This window comes from Colletotrichum jinshuiense, chromosome 6, assembly GCF_051148585.1.
Source record: "Colletotrichum jinshuiense chromosome 6, complete sequence".
NCBI lineage: Eukaryota > Fungi > Ascomycota > Sordariomycetes > Glomerellales > Glomerellaceae > Colletotrichum > Colletotrichum jinshuiense.
In genome coordinates this window covers 3,492,213-3,519,807 of record NC_139313.1, presented here as the reverse complement: position 1 = coordinate 3,519,807, position 27,595 = coordinate 3,492,213, and the positions used below count along the sequence as shown (strand labels likewise).

Here is a 27,595-nt window from a genome sequence, read left to right as displayed (position 1 = left end):
ATGGCGAATCAAAGGTTTTATCTGGACGACCTGGAATATCTGTGTATTTCTGGGTAGTGATGAGCAATGTTTAGAGGCGAAGGACGAAATGAGGAGCAATGAGAGACCCTGAACGAATAAAGTGGTGCTGGCGGTATTGCGACTGCGGGTATCAATGGTTTGGAAGATCAAGGTGGCACTGGGGAGATGGAGAATGGAGACAAAGAAGAAACAGGCGAGAGAATGAGTGGATAATAAACAAGAAACTGGGAGAAGGTCCAGACTCGGCCCAGACTCATTTCAAAATCAACAGGCGACGCCCAGGAAAATACGAGACGTGTGCCCAGGAAAATAGGAGAAGTCAGAATACGACGGCTGTGTCTAGGCAGTTGGCGATTAGCAATCGGGGCTGCAGTGAAGCTGTTGGCCGTGTGCGATCAGCAATGGGCGGCTCCGGTTTTATGCCAACACTGCCTCGATGCCGCGCGGTCCATCCTTGGCAAATGAACTGGGCGAGATGGACCAATCTCTCTTTCTCTCTCTCTTTGCGATGCCTCTCGGTTGCAAGTTGATGACAAAATAATGCAAGCTAGTCTTCAGCTTTAGTGCATAAACCTAACAGCACTGACCAAGGCTCAGCCAGCGCATGGGCGTAATACCTCCATACAGACACGGTGGCTGACATGTCAACACGGCTTGGGGTTCGGATGAGGCGGGTCCTCGGAACGGATGACATTATACGAATAGATGTCTGTAGCAGTGTAGAGTAGAGATTCTAGACCCGCCCTAGATCAGCTGTTCCTCGCAGTTCTTTCGTGATATTCGTATGGTCCGCGGGGATGGGCACTTGCGATGCACATCTTGTCCTGTTTCGACATGATGTCATTCTTAATATAGTGGCTCGGCCCCTGACATGTCTTAACCGAACAGCCCTTGTGCGGGACAATTCCCTGCAACTGCACCTGCACTGACACAACTGGTTGACTAGGGATGCCATGCTCCATTCACCTAATCTCTCAAAACCTGAAGATTGGGTGCTGTTTGATTGGCATGGGACGCTCAACGACCCCTTACCAGCTGCTGTCACACGCTGCAGCCAAACATAAGCTTTGGCGGCTTCCCGATGGCTGTGCATCCGGCGTGCTCCCCTGCCGACCTCTGGGTCGCGGCGCCGGTCTCGTATAAAATGCTTCCAATCAAGGGATAGTCGTCGAGCTGGGTTACGCGACAAGCGATTTGGAGCTGTTGTTCCCGTTTCAGCAAGATGGGCATCTTCGATAGGTCAGAGCCCCGATTGCCGATGGTATTTACTTCTCGGGGTAGGAAATGAAGCCCCTTCTTGGCAGTAAAAGCGCGTATAGAATGCGATTCGGGGAACGGGTGCGTCCAGCGCACCATCTTTCCCTACGCGATCTGGCAGGGGAGTGTCCCGCTCAGCGCCCGAGTGCCCTGGATGCTCCAGATCTTTTGCGTGGGCCAGCGTTTCCATTTCCTGTTTCAATCGGCGTTGCGTTTGAAGATTACTGGAAGTCTCCAGTAATCAACACTTTCCAACGGCAGCCGTCGCGTCCAGGCTCGCATGAACGATCGCCGCACCGTCTGAATCACTTAACTGTTTGTCCTGAAGCTCAAGCCAAGACGGCCCGGGAGTGCAAGCGCCCCACAGGGGCCTAAGGGTCAAGAGGCAGTGACAGCCGTCTGGCTTCCTGCACTGAAATCATTTCGCCAGTGTATTGCTTACTCACCATTGCCGCTGCGGTGGGTTCAGGTGAGAATAATGAATAGACGGAATGGGCATTTTCCTAGGCGTACTTGTGTCCCGCTAACATTACTCCTTGCCACATCAAAGTCTGCCTTGTGGGAAATGAGGATACGGATCCGTGATCCTCTGCAGGGGGTGCTCGGCGATGAATGGGAACGGTGATTAGACGTACGAGAGGCCCAACGGTTCATCATCTGAAGCTTGTCGTAGCTCAGATTTCGTCAATAACGAGGTCCGTATCCATAATCCTCACACACAAAGCAGCATGTTCGGCAAGCTGAATAAACGCCGCCGGCAAAAATCTCACATTGGCCGAGCGCTTCGGCAGCAGTTCCCGTTAGGTGTCTCCACTTCGGCGGTCCTCCAAAGGTCAACGCGGCGCTGAAGTATCGACCGCCGGGCCGGGAAACGTAACGGCGACCCAAGAATTGTCCCGGAACAAGCATTTTTAAAAGAGCGAACTTTCCAACATAGGAAAAATGCACTCAACATTCTGCAATTCATCAAACTCAATTTGGGATCTAAACCCTCTGCCCCCAAGCTACAATGACCGCAACATCTCTGAGCTCGCCAACCAGAGGTGCAGAACCAGCTTCCCAAGAACTCATATGGGAGCAAATTCCCCTGGTCATCAATGATGTGAGGCTCGATATTTCTACAGTCCGCCGTCATGGTCCCCTCGACCCGATCCTCTTTCTCCACGGCTTCGGCAGCACAAAAGAAGACTACACCGATATCAGTCTCCACGAGTCCCTCTCCAACTACTCCTTCATCGCCTATGACGCCCCCGGCAGTGGCTCATCCTCAATTTCGGACTTCTCTGCGCTCTCCATGCCTTTCCTCGTTGCTGTCGCCGAAGGAATCCTCAAATCCCACAACATCAACCGCTTTCACCTCGTCGGCCACTCCATGGGCGGCCTCACGGGACTGCTTCTCGCGCAACGCAACCCTGGCGCGGTGCTGAGCTTCACCAACATTAAGGGTAATCTAAGTCCCGAAGACTGCTTCCTGAGCAGACAGATTGCAGACTTCCCCTCCAACGATCCGGAGGTGTTTGTAAGGGAATTCATCGAGCGGACGCGGCGGTCGCCGGCCTACGGCAACGGTGTCTATGCTGCGAGTTTCCGAGCCAAAGTAAGGGCAGAGTCGGTGCGGCCAACTTTCGAGTCCATGGTGCACTACTCGGACCACGGCGACCTGTTGAACGTCTTTGAGGGGCTGCCTTGTCCCAAGATGTTCATGTTTGGTGTCGCGTACAACACGCTGTCGTACCTGCCTCGGATTTCCAAGGCAGGAGTTGAGTTGGCTGAGATTCCAAAAAGCGCGCATTTTGTCATGTACAGCAACCCCATGGCGATGTGGGACAGGATTGAAAATTTTCTGAGTCGAGCATCGTGTTAACAAAACGGCCCGGCCAAAGGATAGAAACGGCGGTCGTATTTGCATCATACCTAGTACCGCCTAGCTGGGTATACGTTGTATGATTGAGCTTTTTCTTCAGTTTTAGACTACTTGAAAACTTTTTCGTAGAGCTTGCCCAAAACGTTTCACAGCTTCCTCGATCTTATCTAATGGTGCGGCCGCAAACGTGGTTCTGTAGAAAATTCCCATGCATGGAAGGTCCGCGTTTGCGTCAAACCAGCTGCCTCGAGCCACGAGAGCACCTTGGGCGATTGACTCGAGCCAGATCTCCTTCTCGATTTCCGAGAGGGACTTGACCGAAGCATCAGGGTGCTTGCGCCAGTTCACGCACAGCCATTGCTAAGAGGGGCATGGTCAGAATGTGGGTTTGATAGCGCTGGAAAGGTGTACTTACGAACATGCCCGCCTGGGCTGGCTTCCATGTGACTATGTCGCCCGGTAAATACCGCTCGCAGGCCTGGATCATAAAATCTCGCCTCGTGCTGTACTCTGTGCGGATATGGATCAGCCATTCGAGGTAGCCAGCGTGCCCCCAAAATTCATCCAAGAGTTTGAAGAATGCCAACTGGCTGAAGCCGCTGGGTCCTTGGGTTGAAACATCCGCGTGGCTCTTATACCGCTCGGTGATAGCCTGGGGCGCTGTAATCCAACCTATACGAGAGCCTGGGCTGATAACCTTGCTGAACGAGTCCATACGGATGACACGCCCGTCCACATCTATGCTCAGATAGGATGGCACGATCATCCCGAGCAGGTCTCCTGGTGAACGAGGCTTCTCTGATTTGCGGGGCGTCCCGTTAGAGGGGCTGTAAGGGTTCATCTGGAGGAAGTAGTACGGGTCGTCTTCCAGAATGATTAAATCATGCTTTTGAGCCACATGGTAGATGCTTATACGACGATCGAGACTCTGGGTGGAGCCAGTTGGGTTCTGACCTGTTGGAATCAAATACAGCAAGAACGGTTTTTGAGCATCTCCATGCTCTGCAGGATTCCAATTGTCGAGAACGTGTAGAAGGCTCTCAGGCAGGAGGCCCTCTTCATCCATGTCTATGCCGAAGAATTTGACGCCCATTGGGAGTGCGGTTTCAACCGCCGAGGCGAAAGTGTGGCTATCGGATAGAACGTAATCGCCAGACTTGGTAAGCATACGCATGGCCATGTCCAAAGCCGACGTGTTGCCGATGGTCATGGTGCATTGCCAGTCAGAATAGGGCGGGTTGTGGACCATTTCAGTATGCTCCGTAATCCAACGAAGAAGCTGTGGAGAGCCACTTCCTTGACTGTAGTTCAGCGCCACCGAAATGTCATAGACACTTTGGCCAGCTGCAATGTCATTTTTGCCTGCTCGAAAGGCAATGTCTTCGTGTGAGGTGTCCGCTTGGAAACCTTTGAAAGTCGGAACGAATGTTGGCGCGAATGAAAGGGTTTCGAACGGGAAGAAGTCGCTGAGTGGAAGACCACCCCCGAGAGATATGACATTTGGGTTCTGCAAGTGCTTGAAGGCTGCTTTCAAAGATGATCCCGTCCTGCTTGTTGATTCAGAACTCAACCGATCTGTCCTTCCTGATCAGTGCTTTGCACTTAGAACCCCGGAACTAGGGCCGAGGAAAATAATTTAAGGGTGAAAAGCAGTATGAGAAAACTCACGACTCCAATCCTTGGCCAGAGGCTTATGATTGTGGTTATTGATCTTGAAATCTTCGCTGCTGCATGGTGCTGCAACACCCCATTGGGCAGGGGGCATGTAGCGCCGCGTAGGCTGGAGATTGTGTACACCGTCCATTTCTGGAGCAAATATGTGCGAGCTAATGTCGTTCTTCATTTCCGAGTAGGCTGCCGATTTCGAATCGAAGCCGGTATTTGTGCCCGTTGCAACCCTTGAAAGTACAGCAAAAGCTGCATGGTCATATAAATAGTTAGGGATTGCCCTTGCGAGAGGGTCATCCACTTAAAACGGGAGCGTGTAGACGGAGGATGGAAAGTAGCCGGAGACTACATCGATGACCAAGCCTACTCAATTCTGCAAAAATCAAACAAAAGACCCAGTTAAAATGTTGACCATGTTGACTCCTTGCGCCGCCCTTCCGCGCCCTTCGACGCCCTCCGACCTCGATAGTAAGTATGTAGTGGGGTTGTCATAACGTTCGGCGTAATGTGGGGCACATTTGATCGGAGTTTTGCACCAATGCCATATCTCTATCGGAGTGAACTCAATAAGGGAGACTAGTTCGTTCATGACGTTGAACCCCCTCTCTCCGAATCTCTCCGGCCCCCTTGACGCGACGCGTTGAGCCCCAGAGAGGCATTGTAGCGACAACGATTGTGCAATTCACTTCAGAACGACAAAATGAGCGTACGCCTCGCTGCATGCGATCCCTGCCGACACTCGAAACTGGCATGCGGCCACGAGCGCCCCATCTGCACTCGGTGTAGCGATCGTGGACGGGACGACGTCTGTGTGTACAGATCTCGGCCTTTCCGGAGAAAAGCACCAAGGAATTCTAGCAAAGAGCCGGAGTAAGTTTAAACAAAACTACCGGTTCATGTACATCATAGCCAGGGACTTATTCCGAATCATCTGGTAGGGAACATGAAGCGATGGAGACTGATGGCGCCCCGGCTCCCCAAACCTCTTGCTCCCCTGCTGATACCACTCCATCTGCCGGAGCAGCATCGATTCCATCGACGCAGCCATACCGATACCCAAATCCTGGCTACCTTGGGATCTCTAGTCACTCCACTCTTTTCAACCAAGTCTTTTCACGTGACGAGTCTGACACTGTCTCTCATCACGACGTCGCACAACGGCCCACGTCGACCTCTGCCACCGACCTCCTGGGCAACCAGGTCGTCATGGATAGAGCCATGCATGCTCTTTCCCGCCTGGATGGGATGAATATATCCAACATCACACCTTTGGTTCGTTCTTGGCTTGAAAAGGGGGTGAATCTTCCCCTGGCCGGGCCACTTGTCTCCCGGTGCTTATGGTCTGTAGAGCAATGGAGACAGCTCCTAACTCCAGACCACAGTACAGATTTATTAAATACTTCCGGTGCTCAAGATAGGAGTGCAAGCTATGTCAGGGCATTGCTTGTGAATACACTCAAGGCCATCGTTATGCGACGTGATATGAGCATGTCTGAATATCTCGCTCAGATGCTTGGGAAGAATCTGAGATGGGAGACATTGGGCATTTTCTTTGCCGCTGCAGCCCGAGCAGCTTACGACACGCCCTATTTCACACCACTCTATGCCAATAACGAACAACGCAGAAGACTAATTCAAGCACTGACATACATAGGCGACTGCTGTTTGGAGACCTGCCTTTCTCTTGACTGCCTGAATGATTTCCAACTCATACTACAATATGAGAATTTCATCGTACATTCCCAGATAGACGGAGATCAGAGTGCGTTTGTAACCTGAATTCATGTATAATCAATGGCGGAGTCACCGTGCTGATGCGAGCTCTTATTTTACAGGTTATCACTCCTGGAGAAGGATTGGAGACGTTGCCAGCTCCCTATTTGCCATGGGGTACCATGAGAAGATTGACGGACACAACGCTGAGATTCCTCACTTCATTAATGAATTAAGAAAGGCTTGTTTTGCCCGCATATACGCCGCCGACAAAAGTTTAGCCGTATTTCTCGGGCGCCCTCCGCGAATAGTTAAAGAATACTGCCATTTCAAGATACCAAACAACGTATCTGATGGGTGGGTTGATGGCCAGGGTGGACTAGTTGGCGAATCTACCTCCTTACCGGTTCGCGAGGTCAACGATCAGATGCAAAATCTGGAACCTATCAACTACACGGCCGACACACGTTGTTCGGCTCTATTTGCATTACTAAAGGAGGAGGTACTTCAAATACTGCGAAGGAAACATACCATGGATATCACAGCGGATACAATGTAAGTTTTTAAGTTGCCGCAATGTACCTTCTCCACTTCATCGAAGCCTCGCTGATTTTGGAAGTGAACTTCATGGACGAGTTGAAAAGCAGTGGCAGGATCTTCCAGCCCACTTCAAACTCACAACCAGCCTGAGAGATTGCCAAAGTGCTCCTTTTGAGCGAGATTTTCTTGCCGGTACTAGGCTCGACTATTTACACATTCTCTTTCTGCTTGGCCTTGCCTCACAACCAAAGGTGTCCGAGCCAAATGACGCCCTATTAATGGTCGCTACCGAGATGCTCTCCATTACTGTGGAGGTGATCATCCTTCGTGATCAGTTGGTGAACTCTGGATCATGTTTGATTTGGAAGGTAAGTTCGAGCGAGTATCGCTTGAAATGCCGATCCACGTCCTTTGTTTGACATGGCATTTTGACAGTTTTCATAACAGGTTGCCCAATATGGACTTCCAGCTGCTGGGGTTGTTTCTTTGGCACTTTTGAAAGCGACTACGACGAATGTGCTGTCTCACTCCCGTTCGAAAATGATACAGGATCTGAGTGTTCTTGTTGCAGAGATCGTAACTGGTGCTTGGATTCAGGCTGGTGAGCCAAACTTTGCTTTATTCACCAGAGCAACTAGAACGATCCAGACCCTACTTGATTCTTTGTTGGCTATAAAACCACGCACCTCCGATGTGCCGCAAGCATCGACCCAGGACCCGGTTGAAGCATGGGAGCCTTACGGAAATCATCAACTCTGGGATTTTGAAATGGATTTCTGGGCAAACCTTGCAGAACATCCCACTCTGCTAAGTTAAATCACGCGTCACAGGAAATTTTACAGACCGTGTTAGACTATTTTTGCAATCTATCAATCTATCAATCTATAAAGACACTATCATATGACATGAAAGCCCAGTTTTTGGCATTGAGTGAGGTCTTGAAGCGCATTTTCCACCCTCTATTGAGCCTGGATAAAAAGTTTGATGGGATGTCTCAACGAGACAACTCAGTTCTTGAGCCATGACATTAGGTTGGTGCAATAATTTTGCATGTGTTTGAATGGTCAACTTCCATCATTTCGCGCCACGATTACGGCTTTGTAGGTACTCGGCGAATAGTCGTAGCGACCGCGGAGCATCGGCTATGTCCATTATGACCTCAACCATATTCAACCCCTTGCCTGCTTGGAGTTCAGGACGGTCCAGAACGGCTCGCAATTCGCCCCAATTTTTGGCGGAGAATGTGTGTACGGGGTATGAAGGATCATCTTTGGGTGCTCCGAAATAGCTGGGCGCCTCCAGGTTTCTCCACGGCTGTACGTCATTGTAGTCCGCGGAAAACCCATGGATAAGTCGCTCAATTGTATAGCCGTTGTTGTTCAGCACGAAGATGATCACATCCAACTTGTTCCGAATCATGTCGCTGATCGACTGTGCTGTCATCTGAAGACTTCCTTCTCCCTCAAATAGTATGGTTCGTCCTTGAGGCTGCTTGGTTTCCTCGCATATATCTCGCTGGGCAAGCGAAACTCCCTGGCTGGCAGCTAACATGTATCCAATTGAGAGCCAGATTGTCGAGTTGACGATGACCGTGTTTTCTGGCAGGATCAGACTCTGTCCACCGTAGGAAGCCGTGCCGGTTTCAGTCAGAACTTTGTCTCCCTGCTTTAAGAAGCTAGAGATAAGAAGCCAAAAGGAATACTGATCCACGACAGCATTGTCTTCTGGCCTAGGAAGGCCTCTGAGCATCCCGTCTAGCGAAATACACTCATCGGGATATCGGTCAGGTGTCGGTATATTCGAAGTCTGCAATCGTCCCAACAGTTTGGTAAGAGCAGACTTGATGGGAACGGCACGACCGTTTCCGTTTTCTTCATCAACGCCGGTGATGTGGATAGACTCATGCTCGAAAGCCACCGTCACTTCGGGGTCCGGCCGCGCAGTCCATCCAAAAGTGTTGGTATCGGAGTTGAGGGGACAAAAGTGAAGAACCAAGTCCCGGTTGTTCGCCCAGGCTTGGTGCGCGGCATCTCCTGCCGATCCCAGGTGGACACCGTGAAAGTTTGGCAAGGTCTCGCTGATAATACTCTTGCCACACGGTGTCGTGAGTGTAGGAAAGCCAGTTAATTTCACCAAGGCGTTCAACTCTTCTTTGATTCCGAACCGAGCACTGAGACCGTCCACCAATATCATGGGCCTTTTGCTAGCCTGAATTCGGGCCATGACTTTGTCTATCATTTGATCCTCGAATTTCTCGTCATACTCGGAAGTAGAGAGGTCGATAGGAGACTCGGGTTCTGGTACTTGGGCCCGGACCATATCGGAAGGAATCTCGATGTACACAGGTCGGCTTTGTCGGAGACATTCTTTTAAAGTCGAATCGATCATCCGGGGAGCTGTTGATGGATCCACAAGGTTTGCCTGAGCGACCGTGACAGGCTTGCACATGTCCGCAAACACCCTGAAGTTGCCATCCCCTAGAGAATGATGCAAACAGGCACCGCCACGTTGAGCTGTGACTGGAGGCGTTCCGACAATGTGCACCACAGGGGATTTCTCGGCGTAAGCTCCGCCGATCGCGTTGATGGCTGACAGCTCACCTACGCCAAATGAGGTGACCAGCGCTCCAATGCCTTTGATTCTGGCGTAAGCGTCTGCTGCGTAGCCGGAATTCAGTTCGTTGGCGTTGCCAACCCAGCGGATGCCCGTAGACTTGAAGTAATCCAACACAGTGAGATTATAGTCTCCGGGAACACCGTGAACGGACCGAAGGCCAAGCTCGGCAAGGCGCTTCCACAGGTACTCTGCCAGGTCAATTCGGCGTGCCATGGTGGATTAGCGAAGCCTCAAGATGCTTGAAAGAGCCAAAGCAGTTCGGCGGAGAATGGCGTGTTGGGGTTAAGGTAGGACGACAAGGGAGCGATGCCCGTAGAAGAATAAATGTGAATTGTGCAGAGAATGTAAGTGATTCCTGAAACACTTGCAGAATGAGATGGTCGATTAAAAGAATTTCACTCATTCATATCCTGAAGCAACCCGTGTAAGTGGGAATCGTACTGCCGTGGAGTGAATCATGGGCCATGTGGCCGATATCCACATTACGCCGATCGAGCTAACAACCCTGGGCATGGTCAAATCCACATTTGGCCGCCGACGCCGAGAAATGTACGGTTGGGCATCCCAACAGCCGTTCCAGCGGGAACTCCGAGAAACACTTTGGCCTTGTGTAGTATGGCCGATACGGACCGGTGCCCTATGGTGAGGGGTATCGCGAAGCAGAGAATCCATTTTCGGAAGCAGGCAATGGCAAGGCCTTCGCCAGTCAAGCAAGCAAGCACTGTGATGTTATGCATGGAAAACCTTAAATGTGATGGAAAGAAATCGAGAGCTGTTCGGTCCAAAGACTAGGCTAAACCTTGGACTTCAGCTGATCCAAGTATACAGGCGGCAGTTTCAGAACGCGGAGCGCATTCCCTCCCATGAAGCCCTTCACCGACTCATCTCGCAGGCCCTCTTTCGTACCGACAAGGTACCTATCCACTTTGTCAACACAATCCTTCAACCCCAGCTGGGGGAAGTTTGTCGCAAACATGACTTTGGTCTTTCCTGTCGTATTAGCGAACGTAATGAACTCCTTTGCATAGTACTTTGGTGACCATGCGCTCGTATCTATATAAACATTTTTGTGCTTCCAAGCAACAGCGACAGTCTCTGCGGCCCATGGATACCCGATATGGCCCATGATTATCTTGAGAGATGGGAACTTGAGAGCGATAGTGTCGATATATGGTATTGGGCGTCCAACCTCGCTTGGACACGCAGGTGCTGTGTGGCCGACCTGCGTAAGGAAGGGTACGTCGAGTTCGATGCACTTGACAAAAAGAGGCCAGTAGTGAGGATCGGTTGGGGGAAGATTCCAAAGCCAAGGGACCACTCTTAATCCGACGAAGCCTTCAATTTTCACGTAGTGCTCCAACTCCTTAACTGCCTTGACGGGGTCATGGAGATCCACGGCGGCCAGGCCGAAAATCCGACCTGGAAAGGCGCGAGTGTATTGAGCGACCTCCTCATTCGAGAATATCATTTTGCCGGGACGACTCCATGCCGAAAGGCAAATATGAGAAACCCTGGCTTCATCCATGAGGGCGATGACTTCTTCTGGGGTCTTTCTTTTGTTGGCAATCTCCGGGTCTGAGTGACTGTACTCGAAGAGCTGAGCAACCTCCGGGATAGCAGCACCAAGCTATCGTCGACTAATTAGCCATACCATATCAATTGAGGTTTGAGGGAGGCCCTATACCCCTGGAAGGTTGGCCCAAACATCGACAATTGGGTACTGGAACCTGCGAGATGCCATTTCGTCAAGAATTCTAGTTCAGTTTGATCAAGACGGTTTTAGAGAGGCGTGGGCTGAAAAAGGATCAAGGAGGGGTATGCGGCGTTCGATGCTCGAATATAGCCAACTGTTAGTGCACAAAACGTATGAGCTGCTCATTCGGCACGGCGGGTTACTGGGAGGTATAAATACCCCGATGGTTGGGGAATCATGCGTCAGCTGATTTATGTAGCTGTACTCCGTATCGGAGTTTCTGTTGGCATTGAAAAGTTACATCAACTGATCATACCAGACCTCCAGGGTGCTTCGTGCACGGATTCGGAGAACCCCCCCTCCTGTTTCCACAAGTAGGAGTGTTTATTCCCTGATCAGCATGCCCATTAACTTACCAGTCAATGGTTTATTGGGCCTTATTGATATTTCAGTCTTGCCACTCATTTCTCTAAACCACGGTTAGCCGCGAATACGGCTTCGAAATGGGTTAGAGGGTTATTCTCATGGAACACAGCAGCTATCCGAATAACAACGAACAAGAAAAGTTTGCTGGATTTGGCTTCACGCGAATAGAAATATCACATGTTCATCGATTCGTTATCCCAAGTGCTAGTTACATCCACCACCCAGCCATTTTGTTCGCGGGAATCTCTGAATTCCGTTCATCGGGATGATGATTCTAGTTCTTCCACAGCAGTAATGACTTTCCTTGCTTCCTCCTCGTATCTCTTCCTGGAACTCTCTTGTAAATCAAATGTCCTCTGAAGCTTGTCAACCATGAATGGCTTCAACTGTGATATCTTGCCCGAAGTGTAGTCATATATGGCCGTTTCTTCGATACATCTGGCGGCTACTCGGTGGTGTTGTTCTGATAAGATCCATGCCTCCATACTGAGGGAAGTTGAATCGTATGTTGGAGGTTTGGTCAATTTGTATAGCACGTGTATTCGATCCGGGAACTTCATCGGCTTGTCGAGGGGAAGAAGGGAGGAAATCAGCACCTTATGAATCCGACAGATAGATCATGGATGACGTACAAATTTGAATTCAGTCGTAATTGTCTTCAAGATTAGTCCGAGGCTTCTGGGGGTGGGAAGATCCTCCCATTGCTTCTGTTCTGCTGCTGTGGCATCATGACCGTGGTTGCGGATGAAATTGACTCGTCCCGTCTCGGCATATCGATTATACATGACATTGTTGATGTGACCTACAAGGAGTGAGCTTTGCAAACCAACGTGAGAATAATATGCGCCCACCCTAAGAGAATTGTCAGTGTACGGCCAAATACGATCTCGCGGGGCGAAACACTAACCATGCTGTCCTACAAAGAAGGCAAGAACATTAGCATATGTGCTTCATATAAATAAGCTTGATAGTGCAAGTGTTTGCGGTGATTTACCATGTCACCCCAGAATACCTGATGGTTATCCAAACCTCTCCATTTCGGTTCAGTAAGGAAACCTTCTCTTCCCGCCAAAAGCCCCATCCAGTTCGTTTCCGTGTATAGGAGTAACTTTTCAGCTTTCTCCACTACTTGAGGTGGATATTTCTCGCTCCTTAATTGCTTTACACGAGCCTGTAGATGAGAGAACCATCGTGACGAGGTCGGCGGCACCTCGTTGTCTGTTGTGGAGGAATTGGTGTCGCTCTGCAGTGTCTTGACATCGGTGCCAAATGGTCGGAAATGTGTTCTTTGAAGCACAAGTCGAGGATTACATAGCTGGAAAGACCTGGAAATGGTCACACGAGACATGGTGAATTGCTGAGATGGTATTCGCTTGTCAATTGATGGTAGGAGCGGAGGTAGAGTGTAGGTGTCTTGAGGCACACTGTCGGGCAAATGGGGAGAAAGGCTACGTAGAGGTCGGACAAGGACCTAGCCGATTCTGGGGAAGGGGGGCGCCATTACCCCCCATGGGGTGATTCGGCGTCAAGTGGGGCGGAACTCGGTGTATTCGGCCAGTACATTACACGCAGGCTCACTAATAGGCCAATGTTGCTAGGACCACCCTGAATACGCCGACGCGCTTCATTAGGCGATTTTGAAGTTAATCACGGAATGGTTTGCGAGAAGCAAAACTCGTCTTGTTCGTACGGGATGCCTGATGGGCGTAACACAGACCGAGGGGCAGAGAATGTGATTCGGATTGACTTTATCTGGAGGTCTTTGGGTGCGAATCAAGTTGAAGAACTGGGGCATTTTCTGCAGATAGATCAATCTGAGATCAACAAATCATTACTCAAAACCTAGTTCCTTGAGGATAGCCTCATTATGCTCTCCCAGCTCAGGAACTTTATCCATCCTGGAAGCTTCGACGGATCCAAATCCCGGTGGAATAAGGGCAGGAATCTGTCCATTCGGGGTCTCCACATCTGTCCATCGGCCCCTCGCCCTTAGCTGGGGATGATTCCATACCCCCTGCATGTCATTCACATTGGCATTCGCAATGGATGCGATGTCCAGTTTCTGCCGAACTTCCTCGGACGATAAATGCGCAAAGACATCGCAAATAATCTTCTTTAAAGCATCCCGGTTCGTCACCCTGAGCGTGTTGTTCACGAACCGTGGATCCTTGATCAAAGTCTCATCTCCAAGCACGTCGCGACAGAGACTCGCCCATTCTCGCTCGTTCTGCACGCCAAGCATAACGGACCCGCCGCATCCCGTCTTGAAGGGCCCGTAAGGGTATATGGAAGCGTGAGCCGCGCCTGAGCGAGTCGGGCCTGGGGCGTCATTGTAGGTGTAGTACAACGGGAAGCTCATCCACTCCACCATGCTTTCGAGCATGGATATATCTATACGCGAACCTCTTCCCGTCCTTCCGCGCTTGATTATGGCGGCAAGGATATTGGAGTAGGCGTACATCCCCGCCGAGATATCCGCAATAGAAATACCTGTCTTGGCCGGCTCTGGACCGTTGCCTGTGACAGAGAGCAGTCCCGCTTCACTCTGCACGAGAAGGTCGTACGCCTTTTTGTCCCTATAAGGACCATCTGAGCCATAGCCAGAGATATCGCAGACAATTAGGGAGGGGTGGATTTCTTTCAGAGTGTCGTAACCGAGACCTAGTCTTTCAGTGGCGCCCGGTGCCAAATTTTGGACCAACACGTCCGCCTTGGCGATGAGCTTCTTCAAAACTGCGAAGTCTTTGGGGGTTTTGAGGTCTAATGCTAGACTCTCCTTTGAGCGGTTTGTCCAGACGAAATGCGAGGACAACCCGCCGGCGCGGGTATCGTAGGCCCTGGCGAAATCGCCAACGCCGGGCCGCTCAATCTTGATAACGCGAGCGCCCATGTCGGCTAGCTGTCTGGTGCAGAATGGCGCCGCGATGGCATGTTCGAGGCTGATGACAGTGATTCCCTCCAGTGGTAAGGCTTCCCTCTCTGATTTTGATGATGCAGTGGTAGCCATGCTCCGATAGCTTGTGTTGGGTTGTCGGTAGGTTGGCTCAAACAGGGAACGGCTGAGATATACTCGAGATTGCCGTGATGCAATAGTTGGCTTCAGCTTTCTCCCAGTAGCCGTGCTTAGGCAACCGAGGGCCGAGAGTATGGCCCGTGGCGGAGACATGGCAGAAATTGAGAAATGAAAATGAGGTGCCATTGATGAATCGAGATTTGAGGCCTAGTATTGTTAATCGAATCTCAATGCTGACGTCTCTTGGACGTTAATCTGTGAACAAAATTGCAATACAGGGACTTAGCAGATTCTGTATATCTCCATGGTCCCAGGCTTGTCCGCATCAGCGTTTGGGGGGAAATGTTGTCTTTGACCTCCGCCTTTGTCTTAGAATCATGGCGCTTGAATGTGTCAGTGGCTCGAGCCCTTAGAGTGAGTGCACTTCGGCTTCTTTTCCCGAAGTCGGCTTTATGCAGGAGTCCGGATCCCAGTCCCCGTGGCGCCGATCACTCAGCATTGACTGGTGTGTCGTCATTCGCCAATTCGCCGAATAACTGATTCTGTGCCGTCGGATCTATTTGCCGGGTATGAAGTTGCAATGAGATGCCTTTAACAGCCTCAAGTTGGCCTTTGAGTTGGTATTTATAGCTCAGAGACTGAAGTTGTCCTCACTTCCAACGAGTCAATTGACCCAGTCAGATCACGCCCTACCAAATACATATGATGTCAACACTCACGCGGAATGCCTGGCGCCTTGCGCGACCGGCCGTCAAGAAAGCCATGTGCCTGCGCCCAGCGGTACCAGCACTAAGATCCAGCTGCGCTGCCTTCTCAACATCACCAGCCTCGAGGATAATGGAAACAACCGGCTTCACCGAGAACCAACTGACAGTCCGAGAAGCGATCGAACATGTCTGCTCAGAGTTTCCTAACACCTATTGGCAAGAACGCGATCAGAACGAACAAGACCCAAAGGAATTCCACGCGGCACTCGCAAAAGATGGATGGCTCGGTATCGCTCTCCCGGAGTCATTAGGTGGCTCAGGCTTGGGCATCTCAGAGGCAACCATGATGATGCAGACCATCTCCGAGTCCGGCGCGGGCATGGCCGGTGCGCAATCCATCCATGCCAACGTCTACGCGACGCAACCGCTGGCTAAGTTCGGCACCCAGGAGCAGCTCGAGAGCACGATCCCCAACATCATCTCGGGCAAGTGGCGCACATGCTTCGGAGTGACGGAGCCTAACTCCGGTCTCGATACACTGCGTCTAGCTACAACGGCGAAGAAGCAAGCAGACGGAACGTATCTTGTCACGGGGCAAAAGATCTGGATTACCTGCGCGCAGGTGGCGTCCAAGATGATCCTTCTCGCTCGCACGAAAGCCTACGAGGACTGTAAGAAGCCGAGCGAGGGTCTGTCGCTCTTTTGCATCGACCTCGACAAGTCGCAGCCCGGTCTGGACATGCGCAAGATCAAGAAGATGGGCGGCCGCGCCGTTGATGCCAACGAGGTCTTCTTTGACAACTACCAAATTCCCGCGAGCTCTCTCATCGGCCAAGAGGGACAGGGCTTTAAGATTATCCTTCACGGAATGAACGCCGAAAGGTGCCTGCTTGCCGGCGAGGCCCTGGGACTGGGGTATGCCGCAATCGCCAAGGCTTCGATGTACGCGAGGGACCGCGTCGTGTTCAACCGGCCCATCGGCCAGAACCAGTCTATTGCCCACCCGTTAGCGGATGCGTACATGAAGCTGGAGGCGGCGAAGTTGGCGACCTACCACGCTGCTAGGCTATATGATGCGAGCAAAGATGACCCGTCAATTCGCCAGGATGCGATTGGGGTGGCCGCCAACAGTGCCAAGTACATGGCTGCTGAGGCGGCGTTCACGGCCTGCGAACGCGCCGTACTCACCCACGGAGGCATGGGGTATGCTGCGGAGTATGATGTGGAGAGATATCTCCGCGAAATCTTCGTCCCAAGAATCGCACCAGTCTCGCGAGAGATGATTTTGTCATACATCAGCGAAAAGGTCTTGCAGTTACCTCGCAGTTACTAGAGTTGAGGGTATATCAACGGGGCATCAAGTGAGGCAACCTCTAAGACATTCCAGGACCGAGGATTCGGTAATTTGGAGGCTGCATGAGAGCGTCTGCTGCACATCACATTTGTGGATGTAATCTGTAAAGCGCAACGTATTTTACTCATTTGTTGGTCATGACAGCAGATACTGGTACCAAATCAAGATATCCTCATTTGTTAAACCAGTTACAGGTGCTCCGATAGATAGTGGCGGCATAATGGTCACAAAATATTGTAAAAATTCCAAAATATCATTTCCAATCAAAAATAGTTGCAAGATTGAGGCTGTAGTGGTCAAAGCCCATAAGTCCCCCAGAGTTTGTCGACACATTTGGCAGTCTGCGGGTAAAGCGTGATATAAGAAACAAACACAACGATATCTCGGTTACTAGGGTCCAGTATGGATGCACCGGTTCGTATGATATTCATTGATCAAACTGCAGCGGGAACACGATACAACTGCCTAGGGTTCGAGAGAAACAGGGCGAATGATGAACGGAATGTCAGGTGTAACTTTCTCTGTGAAGGGAATGTTGCCCTGGGTTTATTTGTGGTTTCTGATTTTTCAACTCAGTTCCAATACTTGGTGCCTTCTAGAATACAACTTGAATAATCATATGGGTGACGGGATAGGTATTCGATGAAAGTCATCCGATATCCTTAGTGTCAGTTTGTTTGGGGCAGGGTGGAGTCTATCTCGGGCATCGAAGCCGAAGCCAGTAACGCCCCATATTAATAGAGACAGTGCGGGCTGGCACTGTACGCATAGAAATCCAGCGCGCCTGAGTATGTAGATCCTGTCCCACGTCTACGGAGAACATACAACAAGAACCAAGACATACTGCCCATCAAAGAGCACAGCCAACAAAGACCTGTCCAGAAATCCTAAGACCCTGCTCTTGAACAGAGGTACGACTAAGTCTCCGCAAAGATAAAGCTCCCGCTATGCCGGCAGAAGGCCTCAAGAAGCCACGCGCAAAACACGCGTGTAGGGAATGTAACTCTCGGCGCATCCGGTGCAATGTCACTGAGCGCCATCCTTGCTCTAATTGCGAGGATTCACAGGCGACTTGTGAAGTCGTGCCTTCGCGGAGAGGCCGGTGAGTCCCCACTCAACGATGGATGTCATTAATGCTGATTTCAGTGCAGCTACCCTCGTCGGTCCAAGAAGCAGAAGCAAGCGGAGGAGTTCTTGTCTGCGACCCCGGATATAACCACTTCGGCTCCGCCCTCGGCCCTGACCTCCGCTGTAGCCGCAACTCTTGCTTCCATGAGCGTCGCGTCCCATGGAGTATCCAACCCAGGCTCTACACCGCAACCGTTCCATGCTGAGACTCCTACGTCGGTGCACTCTGTCAGCGCAACGACTGCAGGCAGTCGCTTCTTTGGAGAGTCTAACTTCCTCACCCTCGTTCCCGGAGCTCCTGAGCACGAGACTGGTGACGGTGTTGGTGACGGAGGCCTTAAGGGACGTTTGACTTTCCCAGTCGCTCAGACGCCGCAATCGCAGGACCTCACTGCGTCACCCGCTAGCACGAATAACATCAGCTCTGCGACAGAGCGTTATCTTCGAGAGGAAGGAGCTTTAAACTTCCCTGATATGCAGAGTTGTCTGCCAGCTTTACGCGCCTACTTCACATGGTTTCACCCTTGCTTTCCCATCCTTGACCGTGCAGATGTCGCCCGGCGTCTTGTCACGAAGGACATCTCACCGCTGCTGCTGCAGGCTATGCTCTTCATCGGAGCAACTTACTGCGACGAAGCAGCCATCCTTGCAATGGGGTTCAAGGACCGGTCCGAGGCCAAGAGTGTGACATATTCACGTGCCCGAGTTCTTTTTCACTCCAACTGGGAGAAGGACGAATTCACTCTTATCCAGTCCCTTTTCCTTTGCAGCTTTTGGAGGGGCGGCCCAACGGATTGGAGAGATGTAAGATACTGGCTGGGGGCTGTTTTAACACTCGCTCAGACCCATGGTCTCCACCGATCGTAAGTTGCTTTGAAATCAAATCGACGAGTGCATGATCTTAAGCATGATTTAGAACGAGATTCATTACAAGAGATCCCCATACCGCGCGGATGAGAAGACGAGTTTGGTGGTCAATATATGTAAGTCTGCACACTACCGTACTTTGTCTAATGCTCAAAGTGTACTTCAAACTGGTCTTTAGCTGATGATCAAAGGTCCGAGAGCGTCAAGCTTCTGTGTCACTAGGTCTACCCTGCCGAATCCGCGACGAAGACTGCGACATTGAGTCTTTGGCTGCTGCGGACCTGGAGGAGGATGTTGATGGCCAGCAAGCTACTGGTTTTGGTTCTTCGAATCCTGAGCATGTTCAGTACGCGATTAAGATGGTGGACATAGCTCGGCTACGTATGCCTTTTTGGCTCTCCCAAGTACGGAATCATCACTGACAAAGTGGCAGTTGGAAGAATCATGGACACTCACTTCGCGCCAGGACGGGGACCACCCGGGCCAACCGAAGTCCGTGATTTAAAGGATCAGCTTGAACAGTGGAGACTGAGTCTGCCAGATTACATGCGAAGAGGTCCAGAAGATGGGCAATCATCAGTTCTCACCTGCTTGATACATCTGGCTTACAAGTAAGTTCCCCATTCATGCGTCATCTGCCTTGACTGTATGCTAAAACTTAGAAGTCACTTGCGTATCCTAGTCCACCGCAATGGCTGGCTTCGCAACCGGGACGAAGAGGACAAAAAGGCAGCACTCGCCGCCGCCTGCCGCATCAGCCGGATCGCCGAAGACATGTTGACGCAGAAGACGTTGCAGTACGGCCAGATGCATTTGTAAGTTGGTTTTTAAATTGTCTCCAGAAAAATGGATGCTGACTTAGCAGACTCACGAGCCTATTTGCGGCGTTTTGCATACACGCCATCGATATCAAGTCGGCCGATAGCATCAGCCGGCGACTAGCCGAACACAGGGCGCAGATGTGCCTACTAGGACTCAAGGAGATCCAAAAATACTGGCGCATCAACAACAACGTGTTGGATCTCTTTTTACAGTACCTGGATGAGTCCATCGCCAAGAGGCTTAACAATGATGGCGCAGAATCTGCGCCATCAGGTGCCATTTCCGGCCCCATGGTCGGCGTTAGTCCTGTTGATACAACAAGCGCAAGTCCCTCGCAGAACTTGCTTGCTGATCAAGACTCACTTGTTCAAACGAGACCAGGAGTCATGGAGGACCAGTACTTCCACTTGATGCGGACAAACTGGGAGGGCGAGGATGCCCTCGAGGATCTCAGCTTGTTCCTCGACCCTCAACTTTACACCAACGGGCCATTGCAACTGGAAGGGCTGAATTTCCTGCAGCGTTGCCTTTGACGACGGGTTACGAGCGGCCTTTTGCGTCGTGGTCCTCAAAAACACCAATCTGAATGCCTTGCGCACTTTTTCCGAGCCGTGGGCGCGTGTCCCGCGCCGCGAATTGGACGTGTGAACCGGTCGTTTCGATAGTGCGGGACACAGTGCAGTTTACGTCATCTTTCGGTTTCTTGAACCGAGAGTGGTCTCCTCGGCTTCCTCATTCACAGCAGCAGGAACAAGAAGCCGAGAGCATATAACCGAAAAGCCGGTGTCCTGCACGGACCTCACCATTGACACCATGCCGCCGGGTTCTTCGTCAGGTGGCATGCCTTTCATCGATAATTGCGTCGGCTTTTACTTTCCGAACCCGAGATTGATTGAAGGCGTGCCGGTTAGGTGACAGTCGCCGCCTTCAATTCCACAGAGCACCTTCTTGGATCACATGTACTGCTTACATCTGAGATTGTACAAAAACATCGAACGCCAACAGGACTAGTGACTAGTATTCGCCATCAACATCCAAGAAAGCAACTTCCAGTATGGCATCGCTAGCTCACCAAATACGGCCGGCGTTCGCTCGCTGTACCGCCGGCAGCCGGCGTTGTCTGACAACCAATGCGACAGACGCAGCCTCCAGGCTTCTCGACACCTTCGCCGGCAAAGACGTCACCCGCAAGCAAATCCTTGACTCCAACCAACTACAGCGTCTCAGCCTGACCCTCAACCGCAAAGAGCTGCACCCAGGCCTGGACGTCTCCTCCGACCCTCCAGCGCAAGGCACGCCGCTGCCTCCCGGTTACCATCTCGTTTATTTCACTCCTGCGGCCGTTGAGAGTGAGCTGGGCATGGATGGCACAGACAAGACGTTCAATGCACCTGCGCCGTTCACGCGGCGGATGTGGGCTGGCGGTAAGATGCAGTTCATCGAGGGGACTTCGCTCAAGGTTGGGGAAGAGATCGAAGAGCGGACGAGGCTTGTAGGAGCGACACCGAAGAAGAGTAAGAGTGGGGATGAAATGGTGCTGGTTGATGTCGAGAAGGAGTTTTGGGGGCGTGATGGGTTGGTCGTCAAGGACCAGAGGTATGTCGTCGCCCTGGACTAAAATAACCAAATACTCCAACTAACATGCTCCCAGATCGTGGATCTTCCGCCCCGAGGTCAACGTCTCCTTGGCCGCAAAGACAGCACCAGTGCGCAACGACAGGCCGCAAGCGTTTGGTCCCTCTACCATTACCGACCAAAAAGGTACAGACGGCAGGGCAATACGCCATCTCAGATGGTCCCCTGTCGGACTCTTCCGGTTTTCCGCACTTACGTTCAATGGCCACAAGATTCACTACAGCGAGCCCTGGACGAAAGATATCGAGCGCCATGTCGATGTTGTGGTCCATGGGCCACTGAATCTGATCAACATGCTCGACTACTGGCGGGATGTGTACGGAAATGACGGAAAGGAAGTGCGGCAGATTGGATACCGGGCAATGTCCCCGCTGTATGCAGGCGATGACTACACCATTTCCGCAACAGCTGTTGAAAGTGACAAGTACGAGGTGGTAGTAAAGAATGGAGCCACTGTGTGTATGAAGGGTGAGATTATCAGCAGCTGATGGAACGTTGCTGCAATTGCTCGATTACATGTTCAATAACTTGCTTATAAAGTACCCCGAATATTTATTACAGAAGCTTGGTAATACTATTGGACAGAATGCAAACGGGGCATCAGCAAGGTTCGTCTTCACCGATGCATCATATACCAAGTGTACAAATGACTGCGGCAACCAGTCGGTATATGCTCACGTGATGGAAGTTGCAGTCGAATACTCTTGTGACACTAACTATTGACGGTACCCTCAGAATCCTGTCAAATACTTGTTGATGAAGTCCAGTCAGGACACCGTGATAATAAGGCCTAGTCGATGCTTAACAAAAATCAAACAACAAGTGTACAGCTTGCGATTTAAGGAAGGAAATAGACGATAAAAGTTGAATAAGACTATGCACTTCTCTTTCACAAGAAGCATTGCGCTGACGTGTCGACTGCATCATGAGACTTGGCCTTTATTTGATTTTTTTCCATGGCTGACACAACAACTACAGAGGATTGGACGATTTTGTATGAGGGCGTGGCAAATCTCAAATGTTCACATCGGATTGTATGCATGTTGTGCTTTACGACGTTAAAAGTCCCTTAAATAAGTCTGGGGAGATTAAAAAAAGGTATCGTATATACTAGTTTACAAGTAGCTTGCGTCAACCCACCACTCCTTCTTGAACCCTTCGCCAAGGACGGTGACTGGTGTTATAGGCGCGTCCAGCTTGGAGCTGAAGTTGGCCCTCACACCCTCAGATCCCGGTCCACTGTTGTTAAACTCCCTGTAAAACACGTTGTCGGTGCTCTGGGTAGCGTCCCACGTCGACCAACCAATCGGCTTCACTACATCGCTCAAAAAACTGTTTTGGAAGACAACTCTGGAGAACTGTCTCCAAGGCCTTCCCAAGACAGTCGATGCCTTGCCGCTAGTGCCTCCGACTTTGGCGTTGTTGAAAACATAGTAGGCGGTGTTGTTTTCAGCGTCACGCCCACTGGCGGTGATGTACCCGGGGCCGATCGTCTCGATGTCGCAGGTCTCGAACCAAGCAGCCGCCCTCAGACCGAAAACAAAGTCGACAGCACCGTTGATGTATGACTTTGCGTAGATCTGCCTCCCCTCGTTGGCGTAGATGGTATCCTGGTAGCCGGTGAACTTGCAGCCATAGAAGCCGAGGTTCGTCATCTGTGCACTGACAGCCAATGCCTGGCCGTTCCTATCTGCCTGGCCGAAAGTGTTTGCGATGTTGAGGTTGTAAATCTTCATGTTGTCTCCCCAAAGACGAAGGGTGGCCGTTTGGTCATTGCTGGTCAAGTTGGCAATTGTGCGTGACAGGTTGTTGGTTAATGTTGCTTCGTTGGCGGTGTAGGAACGCGAATCGCATGTGTAGCCCTGGATGGTAATGTGTCCGAGGTAGTTGGGGATTCGTACTTGCTCGGTGTATGTTCCGGGCATGATGAATATGGTCTGCTCGTCCGTGGTGTTCTTCAGCGCGACAACTGCCTCATTTAGGGTAGGGAAGCTGTTGGCTTGTTTTCCAGAGGCATCTACGACCAGCGAGTTGGCGGAAGGGCGTGTTCGTGCAAACTTGCCACCGCATTTGCGCGCATCTCCATCTTCGGCGGGAGCAGCAACGGCCAGAACGGCCAAGGCAAGGACGCTGAAAAGTGCAACCATTGTGAACGAGTGTGTAGGTAGGAGTAAGGACTGGATGGTAGGGCAACATCAGATGGGACAGAAGGTACCGCAGACCTATATTTATTAATGTTGTATTGCAAATACCAAGTCCTGTGGGATGGGACTCCTGGCCCTGATTTCGATTGAGTTCATCTGAGAGCTCTCAAGAGAGTTGCATCCAATTACATCGGCACTTGGAGCAAGGAGAGGCTTGCATGCGGGGTGCAGACGGACTTCTGCTGCGAACATTCCGCCAATTGGGTCCCCGCCCTCTCGGAGTATTGCCAAGCACGCTTATTTAGTTTCCTCTCCGCCCACCGGTAGCTGGAGCACTACCCTGCGGCTCTGACTGACTAGTCGTGAGGGGATCGCGAGTCACGCCTTTCAACGGTGGTCGAGCTTCAGAAGTACATAGTACATACTCATTCATTGGTGGATATCACCGGGTGATGATGAACAAGTGTGTGTCGCGGATCAATAGCCTCCTAGCGTTGAATTGGTAGCTTCGACATTTGCATGGTCACGAGGGTTCAAAAGTCTTGCTTTTCGTGATTTTGACGTTGTTATCACTAAACCAGAAAAGAAATGGCTTGCATCCTGGCTGTGGACTTGGACCTCGCCTCACGTCTGCAGGGTATTGCCATGTAAACCGAAGGCAGACTTTCTGATCTGTGCTCCTCCCGCCGGACGCGGGGCATAGACTTCGCCCTTTTTATATAGTGAAGTGTACGTGTGCTTCACAAAGCTTATTTAATTAGCATCTACATCAGTTATTTCACTAACGCTGTCAGGGCTCTACGCTAAACATTGGCAAGTCTTGGCGAGGCATCCGGGAAGTTGTGGATGCTTCGCTCGTCGCTCCTGAAACTCTCATCAATATGGGCAAACCAAGATCGACGCCTGCTCAACCTCTCACAGCCTTTCGGGTCCGTTTTCCCCCTAATAGTTCAGCCCCCTGAGAGGAATAAGGCAGTGCACGATTTGCGTGTGGGGTCCCTTTTTTTCAAATCGTGTCAACAAATCAACACAATTTGCTTTCATTCGTTCGGGCGGAGCATCGATCGTCTGTTTCTTGTTACCCACAAGCAGTGCACTGGCCTCCAGGAAGTTATCTTGAATCACAAGTTACGTTATCTTCCCAATCCACTTTCTATGATCTCCTTGCCTACGCTATAAATGTCTCTCCCGGTCCTTCCGAAGCTGTAGATTAAATGCTGCAAGTTAATGGAAAGCCAGTGCCCCATTCACTCCATCTTTGTTGTCCCTGAGTTGTGACACACCCGTTGACTACAACCCGTATTCCAGGACCCATCATCTTCTTAAAGGTGATCTGGACAACGGCTCAAATTCATTCGTGCCGACCCGCTGCACACTGGGTAACGGGAATGACACGCTAACCGGAGAGATCATTCCCCCAGGACGCCTCCTCCTGTTCAGCTGCCGTCGCCGTCTCGACCGGCTCACGTCCCGCGATAACCTCGATCCCAGTTCGCTCTCTGCAAAGCCGACATCGCTCAGATTATCCAACTCTTCCAGCTCACGTTCTACAGCTGGCGGCGGTTCCACTTTGAAGACTGCATATATGTCGCCGTGTGGGTTAAAACCGCTGAAGTTCCAGTTCAAAAGAGCTTGCGAGCGTGCACGCTGTGGGTGCGCTATCCGACGACGCTCGAGAGCGCTAATGATGAGCAGTGCTGGTGCATTGAGTGCGCGGATGAAGGAGATATTGAGATCGTGGAAGGAGCGCGAGGTCAGTACAGATTTGAGCGGGAGGAGGACTGCGAGAGCCAACAGGTTGAAAGGTGGCGGGTAAGCAAAGATCGAGTCGCTCTTCACACCCGCAAAGGTGAGTACAGCGCGGCGAAATTGAATTTCGGCGGGTGCATCGGCGATTATCTTTGAGAAAGTGTTGCTCAAGAGCGCCACCAAAATCGTCAAGAACAAAATGTTGCCCAGAAAAGCAAATGAGATCATTAGTACCGGTCCCAAGATTGGATGAAATTCATCAGAACGATCGATCCCAGTTCCATCGAGGCCGAACCAGGTCCAAATGAGCAACTTGCACGTCTCGTACCACCCCAGGGCAGCCCTGCCGCTAATGCCAGCGGTTGTTCCGCTGCTGCCTATCAGCCATTGCAATGCTAGAAAAAAGCCAGTGAAACACCAGATGGCTATAAAGGTTAGACGGGTGAAGTCCTTCATCATGGCGTGCATGGCGATGAACACTAGACTGTCCGGCATGATGGTAAAGGCTACCCTCGTAAGCAGAACGGGAGCAGCAACGCATAAGATCTGGACCCCATACCCATCTGCTATTACACCTCCATAGCCCATAACATCGTAAATGCGAGCCAAGACGTAGGAGCCGAAGATGAAACTAAAGGTGATGTCGAGGAATGACCACAGAGTCTGGGAGTGGACAACCCAGCCGTGCTCAATGATTGCGGCGAACTCATTGAGAGTCCACCCAGTTGTGTAGACGGTGAAGAGACACTCCCATTTGCTCAGAGTGGCACTGCTCCGGTTCACCATCGTTAGGATGTACAAGACGACCAAAGCAATAAACTGAAACAGCTCGATCACCTGTCGGATCCATGGCACGACTAGGCGTCTGTCGTCAAGCAGTGGCGCTCTGTGTGGCTCATAAAGCGAGACGGAAGCATACTCGTAATGGTCTGGCAGGATGTCGACGAACGACAAGGGCGTGTAGGTCACAATGCCCTGCCAAACGGCATCTACAACCCTTTGACATGCCGAAGAGCTGAGAAATATTTTGCTTTCGGAGATAATGGCGAGCTCTAGTGTTGTGAGCTTTTTTTCATGGCCATCTCGTCGCTGAACTGGCCATTGATATTGTCGACATTCGCTTTCGACCTCCCCTGGGGCTCCTTGAAACGGATCGAAACCTTCAACAAGAATGTGTGCCAAGATGAGAAGACCGATTTGGCCTGGGTGCTCCTCATGATATCGGCGCAACACACGACTGGCAACAAGCTCGCATAGCGTGGCGCGGGCGATGTTTACTGTGTGATGGGCGGTACTTGTATGTTGTCTGAGGAATTGGATCCGATTTGCAAGTAGGCAATAGACTAAAAGAACGTCAGCAAAAGTACTGTTTGCTCAACGGCCATAAGAATGTAATTCTAAGCCATACCAACAGTTGGATCGTCGGGGTCATAGAGACGGTCTACTAAAGGACGGACAACCAAAGAGTTCATCCGTGGCTCGCGTAATTGATCTAGTGTGTATGGATCATCTGAGAATAAGTCAGCATAGTGTTGAAGTTGAATTGAAAATAGATTCTGACCTATGCTTGCGAGCACAAGACGTCTGATTCTACAATCCGGATGTCAGTATGGTTGAGGCCACGATATACAGTAAATAAACTTACCGGTGTATATTGAAGTATACTGACGGCGGCACCTCGGTGCTCAGGCTGCCGGGGGCGCTTGCAGAAACATGACGCTCTGCCTCCAAGTCGGGTTCATTGCCGTTGGCGACACGTGTATCCGACTCTCCATCACCCCATGGTGATAGTGGCCGAGTCCAATCGATCAGGTCCGGCGTACTGGGGCCCTCACCTTGCTCCATATGATGTGGAAAGTATGCACGCTGTTGCGGTCTGGACAGTTTCTCGCCGCCAGTATTTCCAATTTGAGCCAATGCTCTCCCACTCTGGCCCTTTCTGGTTCAAGAAGAACAATAAACGTAAATGCGCAACATATTTTAAAGTCTTTGAACAATTTGTGAATATCACAAACGAAATGCTCGGGCTGCCTCCCAGTGAGGGGTTTATCAACGCCATGTCCCCTGACTCGATTGGTGCCAGCACTAACGCGATCCGACGTGTGCACTGCCACGCTCGGGCGCTTAATGTAGAAGGCATAGGAACCGCGGCATTTATGGTTCACCGATAACTCTAATTATTTACGTCGGTGAAGTGAAGACTAATTCCAACCCCTGCGTGAGGAATTGAGTAAGTTGCAAAAAAAAAACAAGGAAGGGTTTTAAGCCTGATAATCATCGACTACAGGCTTATGGCCACTGGGAGTATCCTACACCGGATTTGAGTAATCGAGGGTGATTCTTACCAATTCATTCGTACAAATCGATAGGTTCAGAGG

At 51.0% G+C, this 27,595-nt stretch overlaps 10 protein-coding genes across 10 annotated transcripts; 3 read left to right on the top strand and 7 right to left on the bottom strand.

Annotated features, from left to right (window-relative positions):
- Window positions 1–2,287: 2,287 nt before the first annotated feature.
- Window positions 2,288–3,142, top strand: EsH8_VI_000917 (Alpha/Beta hydrolase protein; the record flags this gene model as incomplete). The annotated part of the gene is made up of 1 exon (XM_083272170.1): window positions 2,288–3,142. The coding sequence occupies one exon, from the start codon at window positions 2,288–2,290 to the stop codon at window positions 3,140–3,142; it is 855 nt and encodes a 284-aa protein (XP_083127344.1).
- A 102-nt stretch (window positions 3,143–3,244) lies between these two features.
- On the bottom strand, window positions 3,245–4,946 carry EsH8_VI_000916 (aminotransferase-like domain-containing protein; the record flags this gene model as incomplete). The annotated part of the gene is made up of 3 exons (XM_083272169.1): window positions 3,245–3,502; window positions 3,558–4,549; window positions 4,811–4,946. 3 exons carry the CDS (start codon window positions 4,944–4,946, stop codon window positions 3,245–3,247), a joined length of 1,386 nt encoding a protein of 461 aa, XP_083127343.1.
- Window positions 4,947–8,137: 3,191 nt separating this feature from the next.
- EsH8_VI_000915 (alpha-keto acid decarboxylase family protein) lies at window positions 8,138–9,892 on the bottom strand (the record flags this gene model as incomplete). Its single annotated transcript, XM_083272168.1, has 1 exon — window positions 8,138–9,892. One exon carries the CDS (start codon window positions 9,890–9,892, stop codon window positions 8,138–8,140), a length of 1,755 nt encoding a protein of 584 aa, XP_083127342.1.
- A 580-nt stretch (window positions 9,893–10,472) lies between these two features.
- On the bottom strand, window positions 10,473–11,420 carry EsH8_VI_000914 (amidohydrolase family protein; the record flags this gene model as incomplete). Its single annotated transcript, XM_083272167.1, has 2 exons — window positions 10,473–11,306; window positions 11,364–11,420. 2 exons carry the CDS (start codon window positions 11,418–11,420, stop codon window positions 10,473–10,475), a joined length of 891 nt encoding a protein of 296 aa, XP_083127341.1.
- A 635-nt stretch (window positions 11,421–12,055) lies between these two features.
- On the bottom strand, window positions 12,056–12,583 carry EsH8_VI_000913 (thioesterase-like superfamily-domain-containing protein; the record flags this gene model as incomplete). Its single annotated transcript, XM_083272166.1, has 2 exons — window positions 12,056–12,361; window positions 12,431–12,583. 2 exons carry the CDS (start codon window positions 12,581–12,583, stop codon window positions 12,056–12,058), a joined length of 459 nt encoding a protein of 152 aa, XP_083127340.1.
- Window positions 12,584–13,629: 1,046 nt separating this feature from the next.
- Window positions 13,630–14,964, bottom strand: EsH8_VI_000912 (CaiB/BaiF CoA transferase family protein; the record flags this gene model as incomplete). Its single annotated transcript, XM_083272165.1, has 1 exon — window positions 13,630–14,964. One exon carries the CDS (start codon window positions 14,962–14,964, stop codon window positions 13,630–13,632), a length of 1,335 nt encoding a protein of 444 aa, XP_083127339.1.
- Window positions 14,965–15,513: 549 nt separating this feature from the next.
- On the top strand, window positions 15,514–20,222 carry EsH8_VI_000911 (uncharacterized protein; the record flags this gene model as incomplete). The annotated part of the gene is made up of 7 exons (XM_083272164.1): window positions 15,514–16,733; window positions 18,024–18,863; window positions 18,917–18,983; window positions 19,059–19,248; window positions 19,301–19,478; window positions 19,533–19,682; window positions 19,733–20,222. The coding sequence occupies 7 exons, from the start codon at window positions 15,514–15,516 to the stop codon at window positions 20,220–20,222; spliced, it is 3,135 nt and encodes a 1,044-aa protein (XP_083127338.1).
- Window positions 20,223–20,743: 521 nt separating this feature from the next.
- On the top strand, window positions 20,744–21,812 carry EsH8_VI_000910 (uncharacterized protein; the record flags this gene model as incomplete). Its single annotated transcript, XM_083272163.1, has 2 exons — window positions 20,744–21,285; window positions 21,341–21,812. The coding sequence occupies 2 exons, from the start codon at window positions 20,744–20,746 to the stop codon at window positions 21,810–21,812; spliced, it is 1,014 nt and encodes a 337-aa protein (XP_083127337.1).
- A 627-nt stretch (window positions 21,813–22,439) lies between these two features.
- On the bottom strand, window positions 22,440–23,471 carry EsH8_VI_000909 (uncharacterized protein; the record flags this gene model as incomplete). The annotated part of the gene is made up of 1 exon (XM_083272162.1): window positions 22,440–23,471. One exon carries the CDS (start codon window positions 23,469–23,471, stop codon window positions 22,440–22,442), a length of 1,032 nt encoding a protein of 343 aa, XP_083127336.1.
- Window positions 23,472–24,782: 1,311 nt separating this feature from the next.
- Window positions 24,783–27,062, bottom strand: EsH8_VI_000908 (uncharacterized protein; the record flags this gene model as incomplete). The annotated part of the gene is made up of 4 exons (XM_083272161.1): window positions 24,783–26,560; window positions 26,626–26,727; window positions 26,779–26,807; window positions 26,863–27,062. The coding sequence occupies 4 exons, from the start codon at window positions 27,060–27,062 to the stop codon at window positions 24,783–24,785; spliced, it is 2,109 nt and encodes a 702-aa protein (XP_083127335.1).
- Between the last annotated feature and the right edge of the window lie 533 nt (window positions 27,063–27,595).